The sequence below is a fragment of the Prinia subflava genome, chromosome 3 (assembly GCF_021018805.1).
Source record: "Prinia subflava isolate CZ2003 ecotype Zambia chromosome 3, Cam_Psub_1.2, whole genome shotgun sequence".
NCBI classification, from domain to species: domain Eukaryota; kingdom Metazoa; phylum Chordata; class Aves; order Passeriformes; family Cisticolidae; genus Prinia; species Prinia subflava.
The window spans coordinates 14,512,639-14,529,962 of NC_086249.1; the positions used below are offsets into that span (position 1 = coordinate 14,512,639).

At 41.1% G+C, this 17,324-nt stretch overlaps 1 protein-coding gene across 1 annotated transcript; it reads right to left on the reverse strand.

Moving 5' to 3' along the window:
• Positions 1 to 1,058: 1,058 nt before the first annotated feature.
• On the reverse strand, positions 1,059 to 12,528 carry POU1F1 (POU class 1 homeobox 1). Its single transcript, XM_063393941.1, is given in 8 exon segments — positions 1,059 to 2,846; positions 2,848 to 2,979; positions 4,449 to 4,509; positions 5,082 to 5,246; positions 6,771 to 7,016; positions 7,984 to 8,097; positions 8,945 to 9,010; positions 11,734 to 12,528. Coding segments are annotated over 8 exon segments (1,005 nt in total). The 5' UTR covers positions 11,876 to 12,528; the 3' UTR covers positions 1,059 to 2,767.
• Between the last annotated feature and the right edge of the window lie 4,796 nt (positions 12,529 to 17,324).

Consider the following 17,324-nt stretch of genomic DNA (forward strand, 5'->3'; position numbering starts at 1 on the left):
TCTACACACACCAGCTTTAAGTGGCTTTCTCATCTGAGAACCCATCCATACAAAGGAACTGCTGGCACCCACATGTTTTTTCCCACAGGTTTTTTTTTTCCCAAACATGTTGAAAACCAGTATTTGTTTGTTTTGAGTTTCTTTCCATCTTCCCATTTTTACTCCTAGTTCTTGTATTAGGAAGGTGAACAGCCTGCCTCCATCAGCCTTTTAGGACAGTTTAGAGCAGACTCTAAAGCATTCCATGCACACACACACAGTCTAGCAGAGAGTGAACTGAAGTGGTTCACTTTACCTTTGATCAGCAGCTGGGCCTGTGCTTGGTCACTTGTGTCCCTCACATGAGGGCACAGCACATCAAGCTTCAGAGACAGCTGAACCTCGGATTTAAATGTTGTGATAACGCCTTGTTTAGCCCTCTAGTGTGGTTTTAACACCCTGCCTAAAGTTGCCATGGGAAGAGCAAGAAAAAAAATGCCACAAATATCTCAAGGAAAAACAGTGCAGCCCAGCTTGGCTGAGTGGCCAACTAAACTCCTGTGGGTTTATAGAGCTACTCCTTGAAAATCCTGCCTTCTATGCAGGTTGGTTCCCCCACCACCACCCAGTAAAGAGTAATTGAAGAGTAATTCAGATGTTCCTTGAGAAAAAAAAATTGGATTGCCACTTTCTGTAAATAATGGCTCCAGCTCCAGCAGCTGATATTTATTTCATCCAGCTTTTCTTCTTCAAATAATTTAATAATTTGTATTTCTGTGGCAGCCGGTAGGTGTGTTTAAATGGTGGCTGCTTCCCTCAGTTGGCCTTTTGTCATTCATTCCTTTGCAAGACAATTTTATGTGTCACCTTTCATTTTATTTTTCTCTGTTGCTGCAATTGGCTTTCACTTGTGAGACTTTCTGAGGGGCAAGAGACCACCGTGTTACAGTGAGGCTGCTGTGGAACAAACTGTTAGAGCATTCTAAAATACACCTCAGCATGACACACAGCTAAAAAGAGTCAAGTGGTACCAGAACAGAACTACAAGCCATGCCTGGAGTGCCAAATGTATTGGAATACTTTATTGGATGAGAAGGTTGGGAAGTGCAGGCTGATAGCATTTCTAGGAAGTCTTTTGTAATTAAGAAAATAATTTAGAATATAAATAATTTTTATATATCAGATAGTAATTTCAATATGCATAACATTTGACCACATCACGTGACAGGTACACCAATGCATGCCACCACCTTTGCTGAGTGTTGATCCTCTCAGCTGAACGTTTTTTGTAAAGTTCATGACCTGCTGATAACCTGTGTTAGATATAAGTATGCACCTTGGTCTCTGCTACAGTGGGTGAGCTGTGCTGGGGATGGGAGCAGCCTAAAGGGAGTACATAGCCACAGTTTCTCCCCTTTGAGTTATTAAATTGAAGTTTTCTTCTCAGTTAAGGGCTTAGAGTGGTGCACTCATCCATAAAAATGTATTTTTTTTAGAAATCCAGGAGCCTGATTTCCATTGCTGAATATGCTTAGAGTCACTGTAATAAGTATCAGGGATAATTTAATGTACACTAGAGAGTGAGCACTTAACTTGTACATGCTGCTCCTAAGTGGTCTTGAACATTAAACTCCTTTGGCTTTCTGTGGGCCCATTATATAGACATTTTCTAAATCATCAGGTTTGTTTTTTGGAAAAATAGAATGTGTCTGGCCAGCACTACTTGCATGTACTCACTTAATTTCAGTCCTGGGAAAACAGTCAAAAGACTTATATGGTAATGGGCTAATTCCCATAACAATGAGCAGGGCTGATGAGATGGCTGGATAATCTATCCCTGATGAGTACTACAGTCATTAATTGTTTTCTCAGTGCCTGCCTGATAGGTGGAGCTCTGGCACTGGTATTTTCTCTCGATTATGTCTAGGCTAGAGGATAACAAATAAGGGTTTATTCTCAATTAGTGGGGTGTAATAGAGGGGGAATGTGCAGAGCAATAAATTCTTCTTTTGTATTCTTTTTAGCTTAACACACCATCTCTGGTATAAGTATGTCCACACATGGTTTTAATCTGAAGAAACTACAAGGCAGAGAAAGACCAATGTGATAAAACCCTGATAATTATTTCCCTTTCCCTCAGGCCACAAAGTCTTAAGGTCAGATAAATTGTATTCCTATTTTTATAGCTCAGCCTACCCAAACCAGACTTCGAGACACATCACAGATTAGCAAGAATTACCTTTGGTAACAAACATCCTCTAAGCCCCCTGACACCAGTTCAAGGCAGTCAAAGGCTGGGCTGAGACAGAGTACCCAGCAGGAGCAGGGTGACACCTCTGTCCTGGCGAGCTCACAGTGCCTTAATTAACGACAGCAAAATCCTTCCCGTGCTACAGCTGCTGGCACCGAGCTTTGCAACCTTTCTGAATGTACAACACACACACATTCAGTCCTTAACTCGCACCACAGAGGCAAGGAAGGCACAGCACAGGGAAACTGCAGCTGCCTGGGAACTCTGGGAAGCATTCCTAGTTGAACAATAAGTGATGGGTTCCTTGAAGGGATCTCCAACTCATTAAACAGACACTGCAGGATTTAGTTTTCAACCTTTTACATTAAAATTGGGTCTTCCACAAACAGCGTCTGAAGCTGGTGGCTTGCAGGAGGAACGAGTGGTTTACTGATTTTTTTTCCTTTTTTCTTTTTTTTTTTTTTTTTTAAACACCACAGTATTTACAATATTTACAAAAAATCAAACCAGAAATCCACCTCTGTGCGTGGAAAAGCTTCACCGGCATTCATGGTGCTCCTTGATAATAGAACTGAAAGCATTCTGGTGTAAACTGGTCTTCACTCTTTTCTCCCTGTCTTCTGTTGCAAAACCAAACTCTCACGACTTCCTTCTCAAGATTGAGCCCCTCAGCCATCCTCATAATTTCCTGAGAAGACGGCTTACTTTGTTCTCCAAAGTGCCTCTCTAGGGCTTCTTTGGCAGCGATGCTGGACACAGGGGTAAAATTTCACCTTTAAAAACTTTTCTGTACATTCAGGCTTTCACCACTAGTTCGAGAGAAAGATCAAGTAACAGCACTGAAGGCAGTGACTTGATTCATTTCATCTTTCTCCACATACAGGAAACCCAAAGCACTAAAAATACTCTCTGGTTCTCTGCTGACACGAGCAGTGTGACATCATAAAGAATTTTGGCATGGGTTGATTAAAAGGCAAAAATAACCAGTGCAATTTCAGTGTTAATTATAAAATATTTGTGCTTCTTGATATTATCTAGGAGACACAGCTACTAACTTAGTTATGAGTGGGGTCCAAGAGGCTTAACTAGCCTGACCACCTTTCTGCCCCAGCAAATGCACATCAGTGGTGTTACCTGGTTGTATCAAATCATTTGGGTTTACAGAGAGGAAGAGCTCCATCACTTAGACTGGGGAAAAACTTTTTGTTTTGTGTCTCACTAATTATAGAGACAGCACTAGAGTGAGTATTCCTAGAAATCCCAGAGATTATGGCCAGCTGTTTTAGCCATCATCACATTTTCCAAATGTCTGCCCTCATCTGTTTCTCAGATTCAGCAGCGACCAAAGCTGAGTGGTTCACTAAACAGAATAACTTAATACTGTTATTTTTTCTTATTTTTTGATAGAATTTTCTCCCAATTTCTGTTACATATTCTGAAAAACACCTCTCTGACATGCTTGTGTGCCACTGGGAGGCATCCAGAAGTTTCAGCAGTAGCTGTAATTTCTTTGGACACGAGAGGGCACTTCATGCATTATTCTGGAAGGGAGGTGCAGGTATTTGCTACAGAAATACAGCATCTGCTCCAGTTCTAGTTATTTCATCTGTTGGTCTTTCATTTACAGGTCAGTTCTTCAGTATTTACTAATGTTGAACAAAATTGCCTAATTAATAGCGTGGTGTTCTGCACATGCAGAAGTTAGAAATATCATTATTTTTGACTAACAACTTCTTAGGTTTTGAGCAAAGTATGAAATATAATACTTGCCAAAAATTGAAATTTAGAAGTTTTTGCTGTGGTCTAACTTAATTTAGTTCATTTAGGACTTTTCTTATACCATTAGTTTGTCTTCAAACACTCACTAAGAATGGCTGAGAGTAAGGCTACAGAGTTCAGATAAAGGCCAAAATTAGAAATAAGGTGCTCTGATACCTTACTGTATAGACAGAAAAAAATTTGACTGAATTAGAATAAAATATATTTTCATGTGAAACTGTGTGGTTGAAAAAAGTCTTTAATTGGGAAAAAATAGTACCTTTGGAATGAATTGGGTGTCTGGAGGGTTATGCTGGTTTTTTTCACTAAAATATTTACAAATATTGAAACTTTCAGAAGCACAAAATGTAGATATGCATTAATAGAAAACAGCACTTTGACAGAAGAAGCATCTTAGCCCAAATTGTTTCTAACCTGTAATGACCTAAATATTTATTACCTTATGGTGGTTCTGCGCTTCCTCTTCCTTTCATTCACTCCAACTTTTTCATTGTACAGAGCTGTATTAAAAAAAAGAAAAAGAAGCCAAACAACAAAAGCTAGCAGTTACATTCCACAGGAATGGAAAACAAGAACAATCACTTCCAGAAAAAGGAAGAAGAAGGCACAAGAGAAAGTTGCTGACTAAGAGGAGCATCACACACAGGATATTTCCATTGTTAGGACACTTGGTCACTGTTTTACCCCCAACTATAAATGGTTATTGGCAGAAATGGTTAGAAGGAAAAGTCCTTTGCTAGTGAAAAATCCCTGTACCCTGCTAAATGGGCTGTCCTGCAGATCCCACTCTGGCTCTCTACTGGAACTGGTTTGCTGGAATGGGACTGGAAGAAATTTCTTCCAGCAGCCCAAGAGATGTTTCTGCTATTCTGTAACACTCCATAAATTTCAGTTTTCCCCTCCATGCTCATCCAAAATGAAGATAACTATACTTTAACACAAGCACACCTCATCATTTAAAGCTGGTAAAACAAAATCTTTAGACTGCAGAAGACATATGATAGTCCTAAAATATTTATATGGGATTCTGCTTGAAGTGCAAATCAGCATTTAGAGGATTTCAGTTCTCTACCTCCCACTTGTTCTGCTTCCTCCAGCCACTTGGACAGGATGGATTTCAGCTTGCAGGCGTTCTTGAAGCTCAGCTGCAGGTTCTCAAACCGGCAAATGGTGGTCTGGCTGAACTCAGAGCCGTGCACAGCAGCCAGCGCTTCTCCCACGTTGGTTTGTGTGTAACCTGCCAAAAGCAAAGAGGAAAAAGCACCTTTGAAGCTTTCTAGGAGGGTTCCTTTCCTTGAGATGCTCAGCCCTTCCCTGCTGGCCCTCGTGGGCAGTGTGTGCTGCAGCAGGGCCTGCAGGCTGAGCTTCCTGCACAGGTCTCTGTGGCCGGCTGAGCTCACCTCAGAGCCGTGTCCAGTCTCCTGCTGGTTTCTGTGGAGCCTGGCACTGATTTAGTGGAGGTTCCCACTCTGGGATTAGGGATTTGAGACAGATCCAGACACCCCATGCCTTTCTGTAGATGGTGCAAGAGCAGTAAGATAATGCCTAGAGGCACTGCTGCTCTCCTGTTACTTGTTGCAACAACTGAGCTGAAGTCACCAGAGGAAGGCTGCAGTTTCCATGCAGACTTTGACTTTGCATCAACAGGTCCCTGTTCATTTGTCTGAATGTGGATGTGCCATGGCTGGGGGACTGGGTCATCATCCTCCTTTTCTGCTTTGGTGCCAGGACAGGCACTCTTTAGGCACTCAGTGTCCCATGAGGCACCTTTTAACCTCCTTTTTGACTGCACTAACCCTGACTCTCAGACCCACAACTGTTTTGTGTTGTAAATCTCAAACTCAGATTATTTTTCCTGTGCATACTGCATTTCTCCCATTCCACAGGCTCCATGTCATGCGCTTGCACCAAAGGAAGTTTTGATCCCTAAAACTTCAGGATGAAGATGTAGTGATTAACTCTGTGTGGCCTGGCAAATGCTTTCCATCGCTGTGGCTGACATCAAACACAGGATGTACCAGAAAATTTGTCCAGTTTGCAAATATTTTTAAAACCCTAATTTCTTTTATTTCAGTTTAGACTGCAAATGGAACATCCTGGCTTTCTAGCCATTGAGATAGTGCACACATACCCCACATAACCTTATAATATTTTTAGATTTGTAAAATAACAGGCTTCACCATAATTCTGATGCAATGTTGTAAGTGATAATAGGGCTCAGCCCACTTTTGTCCTAGCAGTTATCTCACAGCAACAAAGATATCAATTGATTCCCAGCTGTGTCATGGCACAAAAAAATTAACCAGGAAGAGAAGCTTCCTACTGGTGTGAAGGATTTCCCATGGACATCACTCAGTGTATACTGAAATGAAGCACACCATCACATGAAACACTCCATGGGGAAGAGGATGGGTATGAGAGGTTAGAGCATGTCCTGCCCTAAGCTGCAGATAATTTGGAGCTGTGCAAGATATTGCATCTGACACTGAACGTAATTTATTGAACAGCAAAAATTTTCTCTAGGTTTAACACAAATAATTTAAGGGCAGTGAAGTTTAAAGTCCCTTTCTGCAAACTAGAAGCGGAAGCTGAAGTTCATTAATTCATGCAAGTCTTCTAGGAATGGAGAAAGTTTTGCAGGGCAAGGCAGGATTAGAGTTATGACCAGCCAACAACAGAGGCCAGCCCATAAAACACTCAGAAATAATTGGGCTTTCACTGGGACCTTTCAGCCTTTTGCTCGCGGACATAAAGCACATACCCAGCTTGATCCTCCGCAGCTTGAACTCGTTGGCAAACTTCTCCAGCTCCCTGATTTCGGGGGAGTCCATGTCCACGGGCTCCTCCACGGCCTTGCTCTTCCTGCGGAACTCCTGCTTGAAGTCGGCGGCGGCGGGCTCGTCGGTGAGCAGGGGCTGGGCCATGGGCGCGAAGCCGTGGCCCAGGGCGCAGGAGCTGGCGCTCAGCGCGTGCTCCGGGAACTTGTACAGGCAGGGCGTCAGGCCACCTGGGCAAGGCCAAGGAGAAAGCTCATTGGAACAACTCCCTGCTGCTGCTGGTGCTGCTGCACAGCAAAACCTGCCCTCGGCACCCGGTCATCCTGGTGGCATTGATTATACAATACACGTGAGAAAATCCGGGAGACAGAACCTCCTGGGATGTACCTTCCCTTTCTCATCCCAACACGTGGAAACCTATCAACAGCCCCTTTCACCTGCCACAGCCATCCTGCTACTGAGAGAACTGTCAGGCACTTAAATAAGAGGCACTTAGACAAATAAAAATCCATGCTCTAAGCTGGAATTCAGCGGCACAAGATCGATGGATCTGTGTCATTTTGAGTCACTTAAAATTTGTTAGTCTCTATTTTCTGGTACAAAGAACATTTCCATGTAGATGCCATTTGATGCTCAGACAAGATACTATCTCAGATTAGCTGCAGCGTAAAATTTCTTAGAGGAAAATACACAGGTAAGAGCTCAAAAAACCCAAAAACAAACTAGAACTCATTCAGAATGATCCTTCGAAAAAGAAATTGCTCAAGGACAAAACAGAACTATCTTTCACTACCTTTTGTTCACAAATGTCAGACTTCAGAAGGAGATTCAGTTAACAGTGAAGACTGGTTTTTTCCCTATATTGTATCTTAACTGACAGAGGCATGGGGGAATTACTGGAGAAATATTAATACTTCTCAGTGTATCTGGAGCAGCCAGTAAATTCCAGGTTCTCAGGTCATCCTTCCCAATTTTTTAAACTACACAAAACTGTGTAGAAACTCAGAACTTCATTAACCTCCCACTGCTCTCGCAATTTATTAGGTTTAGGGAATTTTTTTACTGCCCCAATTACTCCCATCAGTGTTGGAGGTTCTAACCCCATAGAATTATTTCATATACTTCACACAGGATAACCACCAAAAAAAAAAAAATCACAAAAAATAATGAAAAACACTTTAAAAGAAGGGGACTTGCTTTGCAAGGTGCTGACACCATTTACCACGTTGGGGTGGGGCATGCTGCAGGTCTGTAAGATGCGAGTCTGGGAGAGGCTTGCTGAGAGCATCTCTGGAGTTGCAGGCTTGATGCCTAAGAAAATAAAGAAGATGAAAATAAGAAAGGAGGAGAATAAAAATGTATTCACTTCTGAGCAATAATTTGTTATTGCTTATTTACTTTCCCCAGGGACCCGGACAATGCCAGGAATGTTTCCAAAAGACACAGAAATAGGATGAAATAGGAGCATTTGGAAATCTGCACACCATGAAGGAAGCCTACACTCTGTCCCTATGCAGATAAATTGGTCTATGCTGATTTACTCTAGCATTTCCTTAATTCTTAAATGAAATAAAATTCTGAGTTTGATTTTGGATTATTTCCAAGTCCCAGTTATCTCCTGAGAGTTACATTAATTTGGTTTACGTCATTATCTCTGACTGCTGCTTAAACTTGCTCAGAATAAAAGTGCCTCACTCTTACTGAGCTTGGGACAGGGAAGAATGAGCAGGATGCTAGCATGCATTCATGAGTGTAAAAACCCCTGATCACTGGCTTATCTGCCTGCTGAATTCAGCTATCCCTTCATCATGCCATCCTTTTATTTTACAGCTTCAGCCAGGGCTTCATCAGCCTAGGTACCAGTAATACACAGGTGTATGGGTATGTCACTCCTGGGCCCTCAAAAAGTGATAAGAGCTGAGCAAAAAGAGCAGGACTTTCCCAGCCATGCAGGGAGACATAAAATAGAGTGATTTCATGAGATATGCAGAGGTTTGGGAAACTCTGGGCACTGGCCCCTGATTTCCCCACCCTTTTTCTAAGGCCTTAATCCAAACCCCATCTTCTCTAAATTAATGTCTTGGATTGGTCCCTCCAAAGGGAAGCTGGCTAAAATCCCCGTGCTGCCAGCTCACCCAGCTGAGGGTTGGCCTCTTACCTGCCATCACCCCGTAGGTGGAAGGCTGATTCCCATAGTGACAGGAGGGCACGGAGTAGTGGAGGCCTGGTCAGGGGTGTCCCGGCGTTGTCGTGGCAAAGCCAATGCAGGAACACACACGAGTGGGGAGCAAAGAGAAAACAGATGCACTCGTAAGAATTCAGGATTCAAGACACAGCCTTTAAACTCGAGGCAGGCAGTGCCCTCTGTGCAGTTGTGGCTTCTTCTGTGAGCATTTAACACCGGGTCACAACCATCAGGTTAACAGGATCTGTCGGGGAGAACTGCCACTAGAAACCAGAGACATGATTTGACTAGAAATAGTGGGACATCCTCTGAGGCAGGACTAGGAATTGTCATGCTGCCTCTTGATGAGTTGCTTTGAGCATAATCCACTGGCATAACCCACCTTACACAAACTGCTGAGCCGGGGAAGCACTGCACTCCTAAGGAGGAGACCTTTTCCTCTCCTCACACAACTTCCACATGCTGATTCATTCAGCCTCACACAGAAATTAATTCTGTGGTCTCAGGAAATTGCCTTCACTGTTGAGCAAACCCTGCAGTGAATGAAGGCACGGGTTTCCAAAGGCAGCAGTTTGGGGCATTTGCGTCGATGTGTCCAAAAATCACAATTTTTGAATGCCAAGCAACAAAAAGTATTTCAGAGTGCTTTGGCAAGGTCGTAGAGAAACAAGATGGTAAACTCTGGATTCTTCTAATAAGTCAGGCCTAAATAAATATTTTCCATCACCAGCACCAACAAACACACTGTTAATTTATCTCTAGTGCTTTCACAGGGGTATTTCGAATCTGTGCTCAGTAATAGCCAGTACTGAAGAATGAGACCATTTTTTGCTGAATGCAATATAGAGATATGGCTGTTTCTCATGTATAAGTAGGAATTAAAATGCATGTACTGCCACCTCTAACAACTGCAATAAAACAGAATATTAAAAATTAATGTTCATGAACATTCAGATATGTAAAGCCACATTTTAAAGAACACATTCCTGTTGTTCAAAACAGTCTATTTAATTAGGGAGTCGAATCTTCGGGTTTTACAGCAGTAATCATAACAGTAAAGTGTCCTGTTAAAATACATTTGTATAGATATAAAATCTACTAACACAAACATGCTTATACTAGTGTAGATGCAGTGAAAATAATGACTGTGTTGGTAACTGTAATGCATGTAGAGCCATTCAACTTTTCTGTTAAGATCTGAGTCTTTACTGGTTGCATTTTTCAACCGTTTCATAATCCACATACTACAACCTTTATGATGTGCTATTAATGATTTAAAATAAATAGTGAGGATGATGCTATTTAAATTAAATAATAGCAGTTAAAGTGTTGAGGATACTGCAGAACTCAGCTGAATGACATGGCATAATATTTGAATTGGAAGTATTTTCACCTATGTTGGGATGAAGAATTGTTACATCCATTTTTAACACTTTTGACAATTAAAATAAGTTGCTATTCAAAATCCTCTCACCATTACATTGTACACAAATTCTCCTCACACGCGCTCAACAGAGTGGCACTTTTTAGGACAATTCCTTGATCTGTGTATGAAATTTGTAAATCTTGACTCATTATAGTCACCACCCTCTGTCTCTGCTTTCCCAGGGTCATTTTTTCACAGGATCATCTCCTGGATGTGATCCTGCAATCAAAATTTCCACTGATAAATGCAGTGACAGATAGAAAATACCAAAATCTAAACCTGTAGCAGGTGAGCAGATGCTTTGGGCCAACCCTCATTGTGTCCTTTCCATTACAAGTCAGATGAATCTAGGAAATACTGCAGTGATACAGACACATAAATTTGACCTCATACAAAATTTAAACTCTCCTATTCCCTGTCACAATTGCTAACCCACAGCTGTATTGGGATATTTTGAGCCTCTTGCTTAATGTATAAGATGATCTTGTTTTCTGTTACTGATAATCAGTTTTCACTACTTACATGCTTTTTCTTTTCATTAAAATGCTTTATTACCAATGCTTTTCAGGAAAAATCTGGTTTCTTGTTAAAATGTCAAATAAAATCCTAATGTTAACGCAATTTCAAATCAATCAACTATTTCTTTTTCTGTTACTTACAGCTTTCTATCAGCAATTCCTGTATTCCAGAATCCCACCTCTGCAGTATTAAGGCTGCAAGAAAACCCTCTTTGGCTTAGATATTCAGTGATTAAATAGTCCCAAGTGTCTAAATGCATCTAATTAGATTATATACACAAACACACAAGATTCAAAAATATTGACAAGGTTTCTACTATCCATTCTGAACATCCCACTTAAGCCTCAGTCTTGATTCAGTTTGCAATATGCCTTGCAAAGCTATGCTTTTTCTTCTTTCAAACTCCTCCAAGCTATATTTACACCTGATGTCTTTTAAATATATTTCCTATTTAAGCTAATTAATAATATTTTAAGTTATGGTTGCATAATAAACAACCTTTCAATTAATTTACATGGCAGTTGTCATTGAAGACTGTAGTTATACCAACAATGGTGTTTGAACGTCTTCTGTTGGCAGCATATTTGAGCCTGATCCTGTAACAAACTTAGAGAAAACTACGTATTTAGCTAAAACACAAAAATTGTGCTTTTCCCGATTCACTCGTAATTCAGAGTTTTGTGAAATTGCTTCTGGTTTGGCATAGCCCCAATCATACATAACACTGATATTGAACACTTTAAATACTGAGAACTTGATGAACTCCTATATTACCCAAAAAACCACAAAAGAGAGCAAGAGCATTTTCAAAAAGTACCTGTAGACACAACATTGGTGGCATGGTTGGAGACCTGCAGGCACTCTGCAGCGCTGTGATGCATTATCAGAGGCAGAGAGGGAGAAGAGTCAGAACTCAAGGGCACAAAGGTGTCTGAGGAAGCGAACGCTTGGCAGCTCATACCCTCCAGGAGGCGAGAGAGCTGCCTGTCCTGTGTCCTACCAGAGCAGATCCCGCAGGATTAATGGCACCTCAAACTCTCTTCCAGGATTTTACCTGGATGTACATGCAGAGGAGGGCTGCGGAGCACAGGGAGGTCGTGTGCAGGTATTTATACCACTAGGAAATCCCTTTATCCATTTTAATGTTCTTTTCCCAGCAATATTGCTGCCCTGCCACAGAGCCTCCTTGCTTCCCACACAAACACAATACGTGTCCAATTAATGGGGGGGTGGGGGAAGAAGAGGGAAACCAGAGACATGATTTGACAGATATTTTCAATTAGGTCTTTTGTGGAGGACAATGACCAGAAAAAAAAAAATAGAAATATCATCTCCAACAGACAAGTGAGTTTAATACTAAGTAAGTTTCCACAGTTAACACCTGCCTCCAAAATTTCATCCAGGCAATTGTCTGGAAGGCAACCTGTCTGAGAGCTCAAACAGAAGTCTGCAAGTCAAGAACCTATAGCAAAATAATCTGAATTAACCTAATTCCCAGCAGTTACACAGTGATCATTTGTCTTGACCTAGGCCAGTATAAATCAGAGATGTGTAACATGAAGCAGCTGTAGCCAGAAGGAAGTTTTTGAACAAACAGCCTTCCATAAGCATGATGTGCTAAATGTTCAGCTAAATGTTTATCTAAGATGAGCTCTTGACAGAGTCCATGGTGTCCCTTAAAACTCATTCACAGTTCCTTCTATTAATTTATACTACTGCAGCACCTAAAGTCATCACTAGAAAATTCTAAGTAAAATCAGGATCCTCACTCAAAGAAAAAAAGTGATTTTTTTGACAGGAGACTGGAATAATTTTGGAGTATTAAAGAGGTTACCCTAAAAACGATGAAAATTTCTGCAGTACATGGTAGTCACATATTCTGCGTAGATTCAATAAAGATGGGCTTGATTTGGTTTTTGTTACCAAAGATGTTTGGTCATATTTTAGGTGAAGATGAAAATATTTTTGTGTGTTCCATATTCCAAACTGGGTTAAATGTCTAAGATTGTAAAGAAATTTCAGAGTTACTGCATATGGCAAACTGCACATGTGCTTTAACTGTGGTTATCTACTACTTATACAGGCACTTTCAGATTGCAAAATATACAAAAACAATCAAATAATTATTGCAATAATACATTGTCATCAAATGAACTCCCATCTGCATTAATTTGGGCTTGGGTGAACATATCCTCATGTCTGTGGATTTATAATAAAAAATTATTTTAGCTATTTTCACCTCCTTTCTCCCTCAGCAAGGGGCATGATGAATCTAACAGGGGCTCCCCTCCACATACCAGAGTTTTGAAGCTCTGGGAGAAGAAGAATAACTTTACATCCCTGTCTTTGACAACTCTTTTTTCTCAAATCCCACAGGTATCACTGTGGATAGTGATTCAGTAAACAGAAAATTTACAGTTTCACTGCAAGCTCATGTCTAGACACAAAGAAGTTGTAGCCTATCACCAAGCAGAAGATGGAGATCACTTGCAGATTTCCATTTCTCCCCCAGGTGAGGAGAAGCTTCCCCAGCTTTGTCCATGTGCTCAGGCTTTCCAGAGTTCCTTAGAGGGGATGGCTGTGGGTTCGTGGGTGTTGCTCACCCACAGAAGCTGGGACTGATTGGAACTGGGAAAGTAAATTCAGCCAGGAGTCACAAGGCACTGAGCTTTCCTTCAGAGTGCAGCATAGAGGTGTTCTGTGACACCATTCCAGACACCACCTCAAATGAGTTTTTACATGGCCTGAGTACTCATTATTGTGTTTTATAGTGCTGAATTAAAAAAAATATCTATTCTGCATGTTTGTGCTATATCGCCTACTTCTTGCTGATACCCTCACTATTTTTCATTTTGATCATGACCAAGTTTCTTTAGTTGCATTCAGTTTCAAATAAAGGGACTTTTGCATAATTTTTGAGGAATCTGGAAAGCTGGATTGTTACCAATTGGAAAAATTGGTATTGGAAAAATTTCCCATTTATCAGACCTCATTACTAACATGAGTAGCAGCTCTCATAAAGCTTTGTCACCACCCTCTGTGGGTACTGTGCTAAGGCTGCAGATTCCCTGGCCCAAAGTTACCCTATGGCTCCACATATTGTAATTTCTTGGTCAGTTTTAAGGCTCTGTTCACAGCACACAGGTTCAGCTGAAGGCTTCTGGCAGGAATTTCGGGCCACTGACTGAAAGAGGTCATTCCTTCTCTACACTTACAAGTGCTCTCAAAAGATCAGTAGGAGTTTTCTGCCCTGAAACCCATTTTCCCCATTTGGATGGTGGTATGATGCTCATAAATGTCACAGTGAATCCCATCTGCTTCCTGCTGAATCCTCAGTTAAACTGGGCTTTTAGGGGGCAATTACTTCTACAAGGAGGTTGCGGGGAGATGAAGATTTTAATGACTGAACCTTTTTTACACTGTCCTTCATTGGATAATTCTGAGCTTATCTTAATGTCTTTCCTTAGGCTGACTCCAATCCTTATTCCATGTCACTAAACTGATTCTTTGTCCCATAAATCTCTTCTGATTGAATCCCCAAATAATGAAGAAAGCCATGAAAAACCCAATGAGGGTTTTTAAGATAACATTAAACTGTCTGTTTTAGTGGCAAAAATATGGTTCTTCATGTGGTTTTCTCAGCTCAGAAGTAGCATCTCATTGGAAGATCTCAGGTCTGGCCAGGGAAACACCATCATTTTCCTCCACAGGACCACAGCATTCCTGTTCCCAAGAGATGCTTCCATGCTGGTCAACAACATGGATTTCCAGCCTCACCTTTGCCAAGAACCACAAAATTACCAAGAAAATCTGGCACAGTGCAATCCTTGGTAGCATCATTGATTCATTCATTCCTTTTCCCAGGTCTCCAAGCTCTTTTGTAGATAAATTGAAAACTATGAGGCCTGTTCAAATAAAGAGCTTGCAGAGATGGAAGTCTCTACAAGCCTGATCTCTGGGATAGGATATAGCTGAAATATATCCCACTGAAACTTACACATTTGCACTCTGGAGAGGAGTGGGTGTGGGTGTGTATCTATCTATCTATCTCTCTATCCCAATAATGCATCTCAGAGAAGTTCTTTGGGAAGTGAGCTTCATTTTTGCCTTCACTGCACATGGAGAGGGTGATCTTCAACTCTTTTTTTCCCCAATACTGCAATTTGCATCCTGTCACCCCATACACTTGTGTACAATGTACCCATGTGTAAATATTTGTGTCGCATTTCATTTTGTTCAGAATACTGGAATTCCCAGGTTTCAACTCTATAATTTCATGGTTATTTTTCACTGGGTTGGGTAAAAACTATAAAACTGCTCTGAAGATCTGCATGTTTCTGCACGTTTACCCAATTCTACTCCCCTTGTTTTTCCTGTCCAGAAAGTCCTTGAACTGGAATGACCATGCTCATGTTATTGGAATCCCCACAAGACAGAGCAATATCATAGATCCATGGTTTACTTCCCACACTGTAAATGAAAAATACATCTCTAAGTGCATGACAGTGCACAGGGGAAAAAAATAAATACATAAGACACAAAATTACTCACAAACTATGTATGCCATGGATAATTTCATTCACAACTGAGGGGGGAAAGGGAGGGTGGATTAAACATTTTCAAGGAAGACACTTTCCCAGGAAGCAGCACAATGCAATTTGCTTTTAAAAACCTATAGAGAGCTTAGCCAGTCTTGCTGCCAAAGTCTGGCTCACTGGAGTCTGAGTAAAACATGTGCAATTGCATTAGAGCAAACAAAAGCCTTAAAGCCTGATTTAGAGCGAGTGGGACTACTTGATAAAGACCAAAAAAGAACATAAGACAGCTTGTTTCTCTGAGCCACCTGTCCTTACCTTTAGATCACCTCTGCAGAAAAGAGCCCCCTGAACGTGCAGCACAGCCATGATCTGTTATCTGCAGGGAAAGGTGGTGTTCCCACGGCTCTCAAACATCAACCTGAGCCAGGGCAGCCGCTGCCATCGGAAAATACGGTTAAACTTATCTGCAAGGGCTAAAACCTGAAATAACAGATACAAATTCCACTGCTTTTCCTCATGCTCCCGGTCAGAATGGTGGTCCTCAAAATGATTCACATGGCAAATATACTGGTGGAGACCCTGACACTTCATGGAAGTGATCCAAGCTCATTCCAGCCTTATTCCAGTGAAAAAAAAAACAGGTAGGATCATAACTGCAAACAGTTATGACTGGGACCAGACAGGGGACCTATACTGGAATGAGTTTAGTCAAGTATGTGGGAAAAAATCAGCTTGCACTCAACAACTTTAAAGCATTTACAACATATTACAACTGACAGTGATTTCACATTTGTAAAGACCAGGTTTCAGACTCACATGTATTACAACTGACTCATTTTCAGTTTGTTCAGGACTATGTAACAACAACTCCAGTAGCAAAAGTCTTTCCCCCCCCCAGTTTCCTTTGGAAAATCAGAACTTTTCCACAGAGAAAAAGAAACTTATAAACCCAGTTATGAATTTAAATCCATATCATGCTCTTTCTAGAAACCTAACTTTTCAGGGAATGCTTTTATTCTTCTCTGAATGACTTCTTTCCATTTTTCTTAAGTCATTTCAGAAAGGGGGTCTGTAACCCCAGTGAGTTTTCATCATGATAGTGAACCATTAATTCTTTCCCAGTTTTGCTTTTCAAGGCACGAGACAAACCTTGCTTTCACAAAGCTTTGGCAAATATTCCTGTACACAATGCAGTGCAAGTGATACTTTGAATCCTGCACATGTTACACTTTAAAGGTCCCTCCACATAATATAAAATGGACCAACATATGCATCCCCTGCTTCTGAGTTTGTACTTTCATTAGCAGAACACTTTCCCCCCAAATGGTATAAATCAACAACTCTTGTTTGTTTAAAAAGTAAAAGAGGGGGATAAAAAAGGGGAGTAAAAAAGGAAATTATGGCAACTGACCATTTCCACATCTGAAATGCCACAGAAATGCCCCTTCAGACAAATACCCTGAGACAACACAAAGATGGAAGGAACAGAAAAATTGAATGAGTGTTATTCCAGCAGGGCAAAAAAGTACAGGAAATGAACAGGACTTAAGGGAGATATCCTGACAGGGTAAAGCTGCTAAGCCAGACTGCTGAGATGGCAAATCTGGCCCTAGAAAATGCCTTGGAACCACTCAGGTCAGCCATTTGAATACCTACCACAATAATACTGAAATTCATTAACATTACACACAGCCTAAGAACTCATTATCTGTTCCTGCATATCTGCTGTGAATTTGTCCTTTTACTACTTAAGTTGGCAAGAAAAGTTTCTATCAGAAAAGCCAGAATCTTCTAACCAGCACTACAAACTAGTACTGCTAGTCCCCCTGCCCACAGTGCAAAAATCTACTGGACACAACATTTCTTGGAA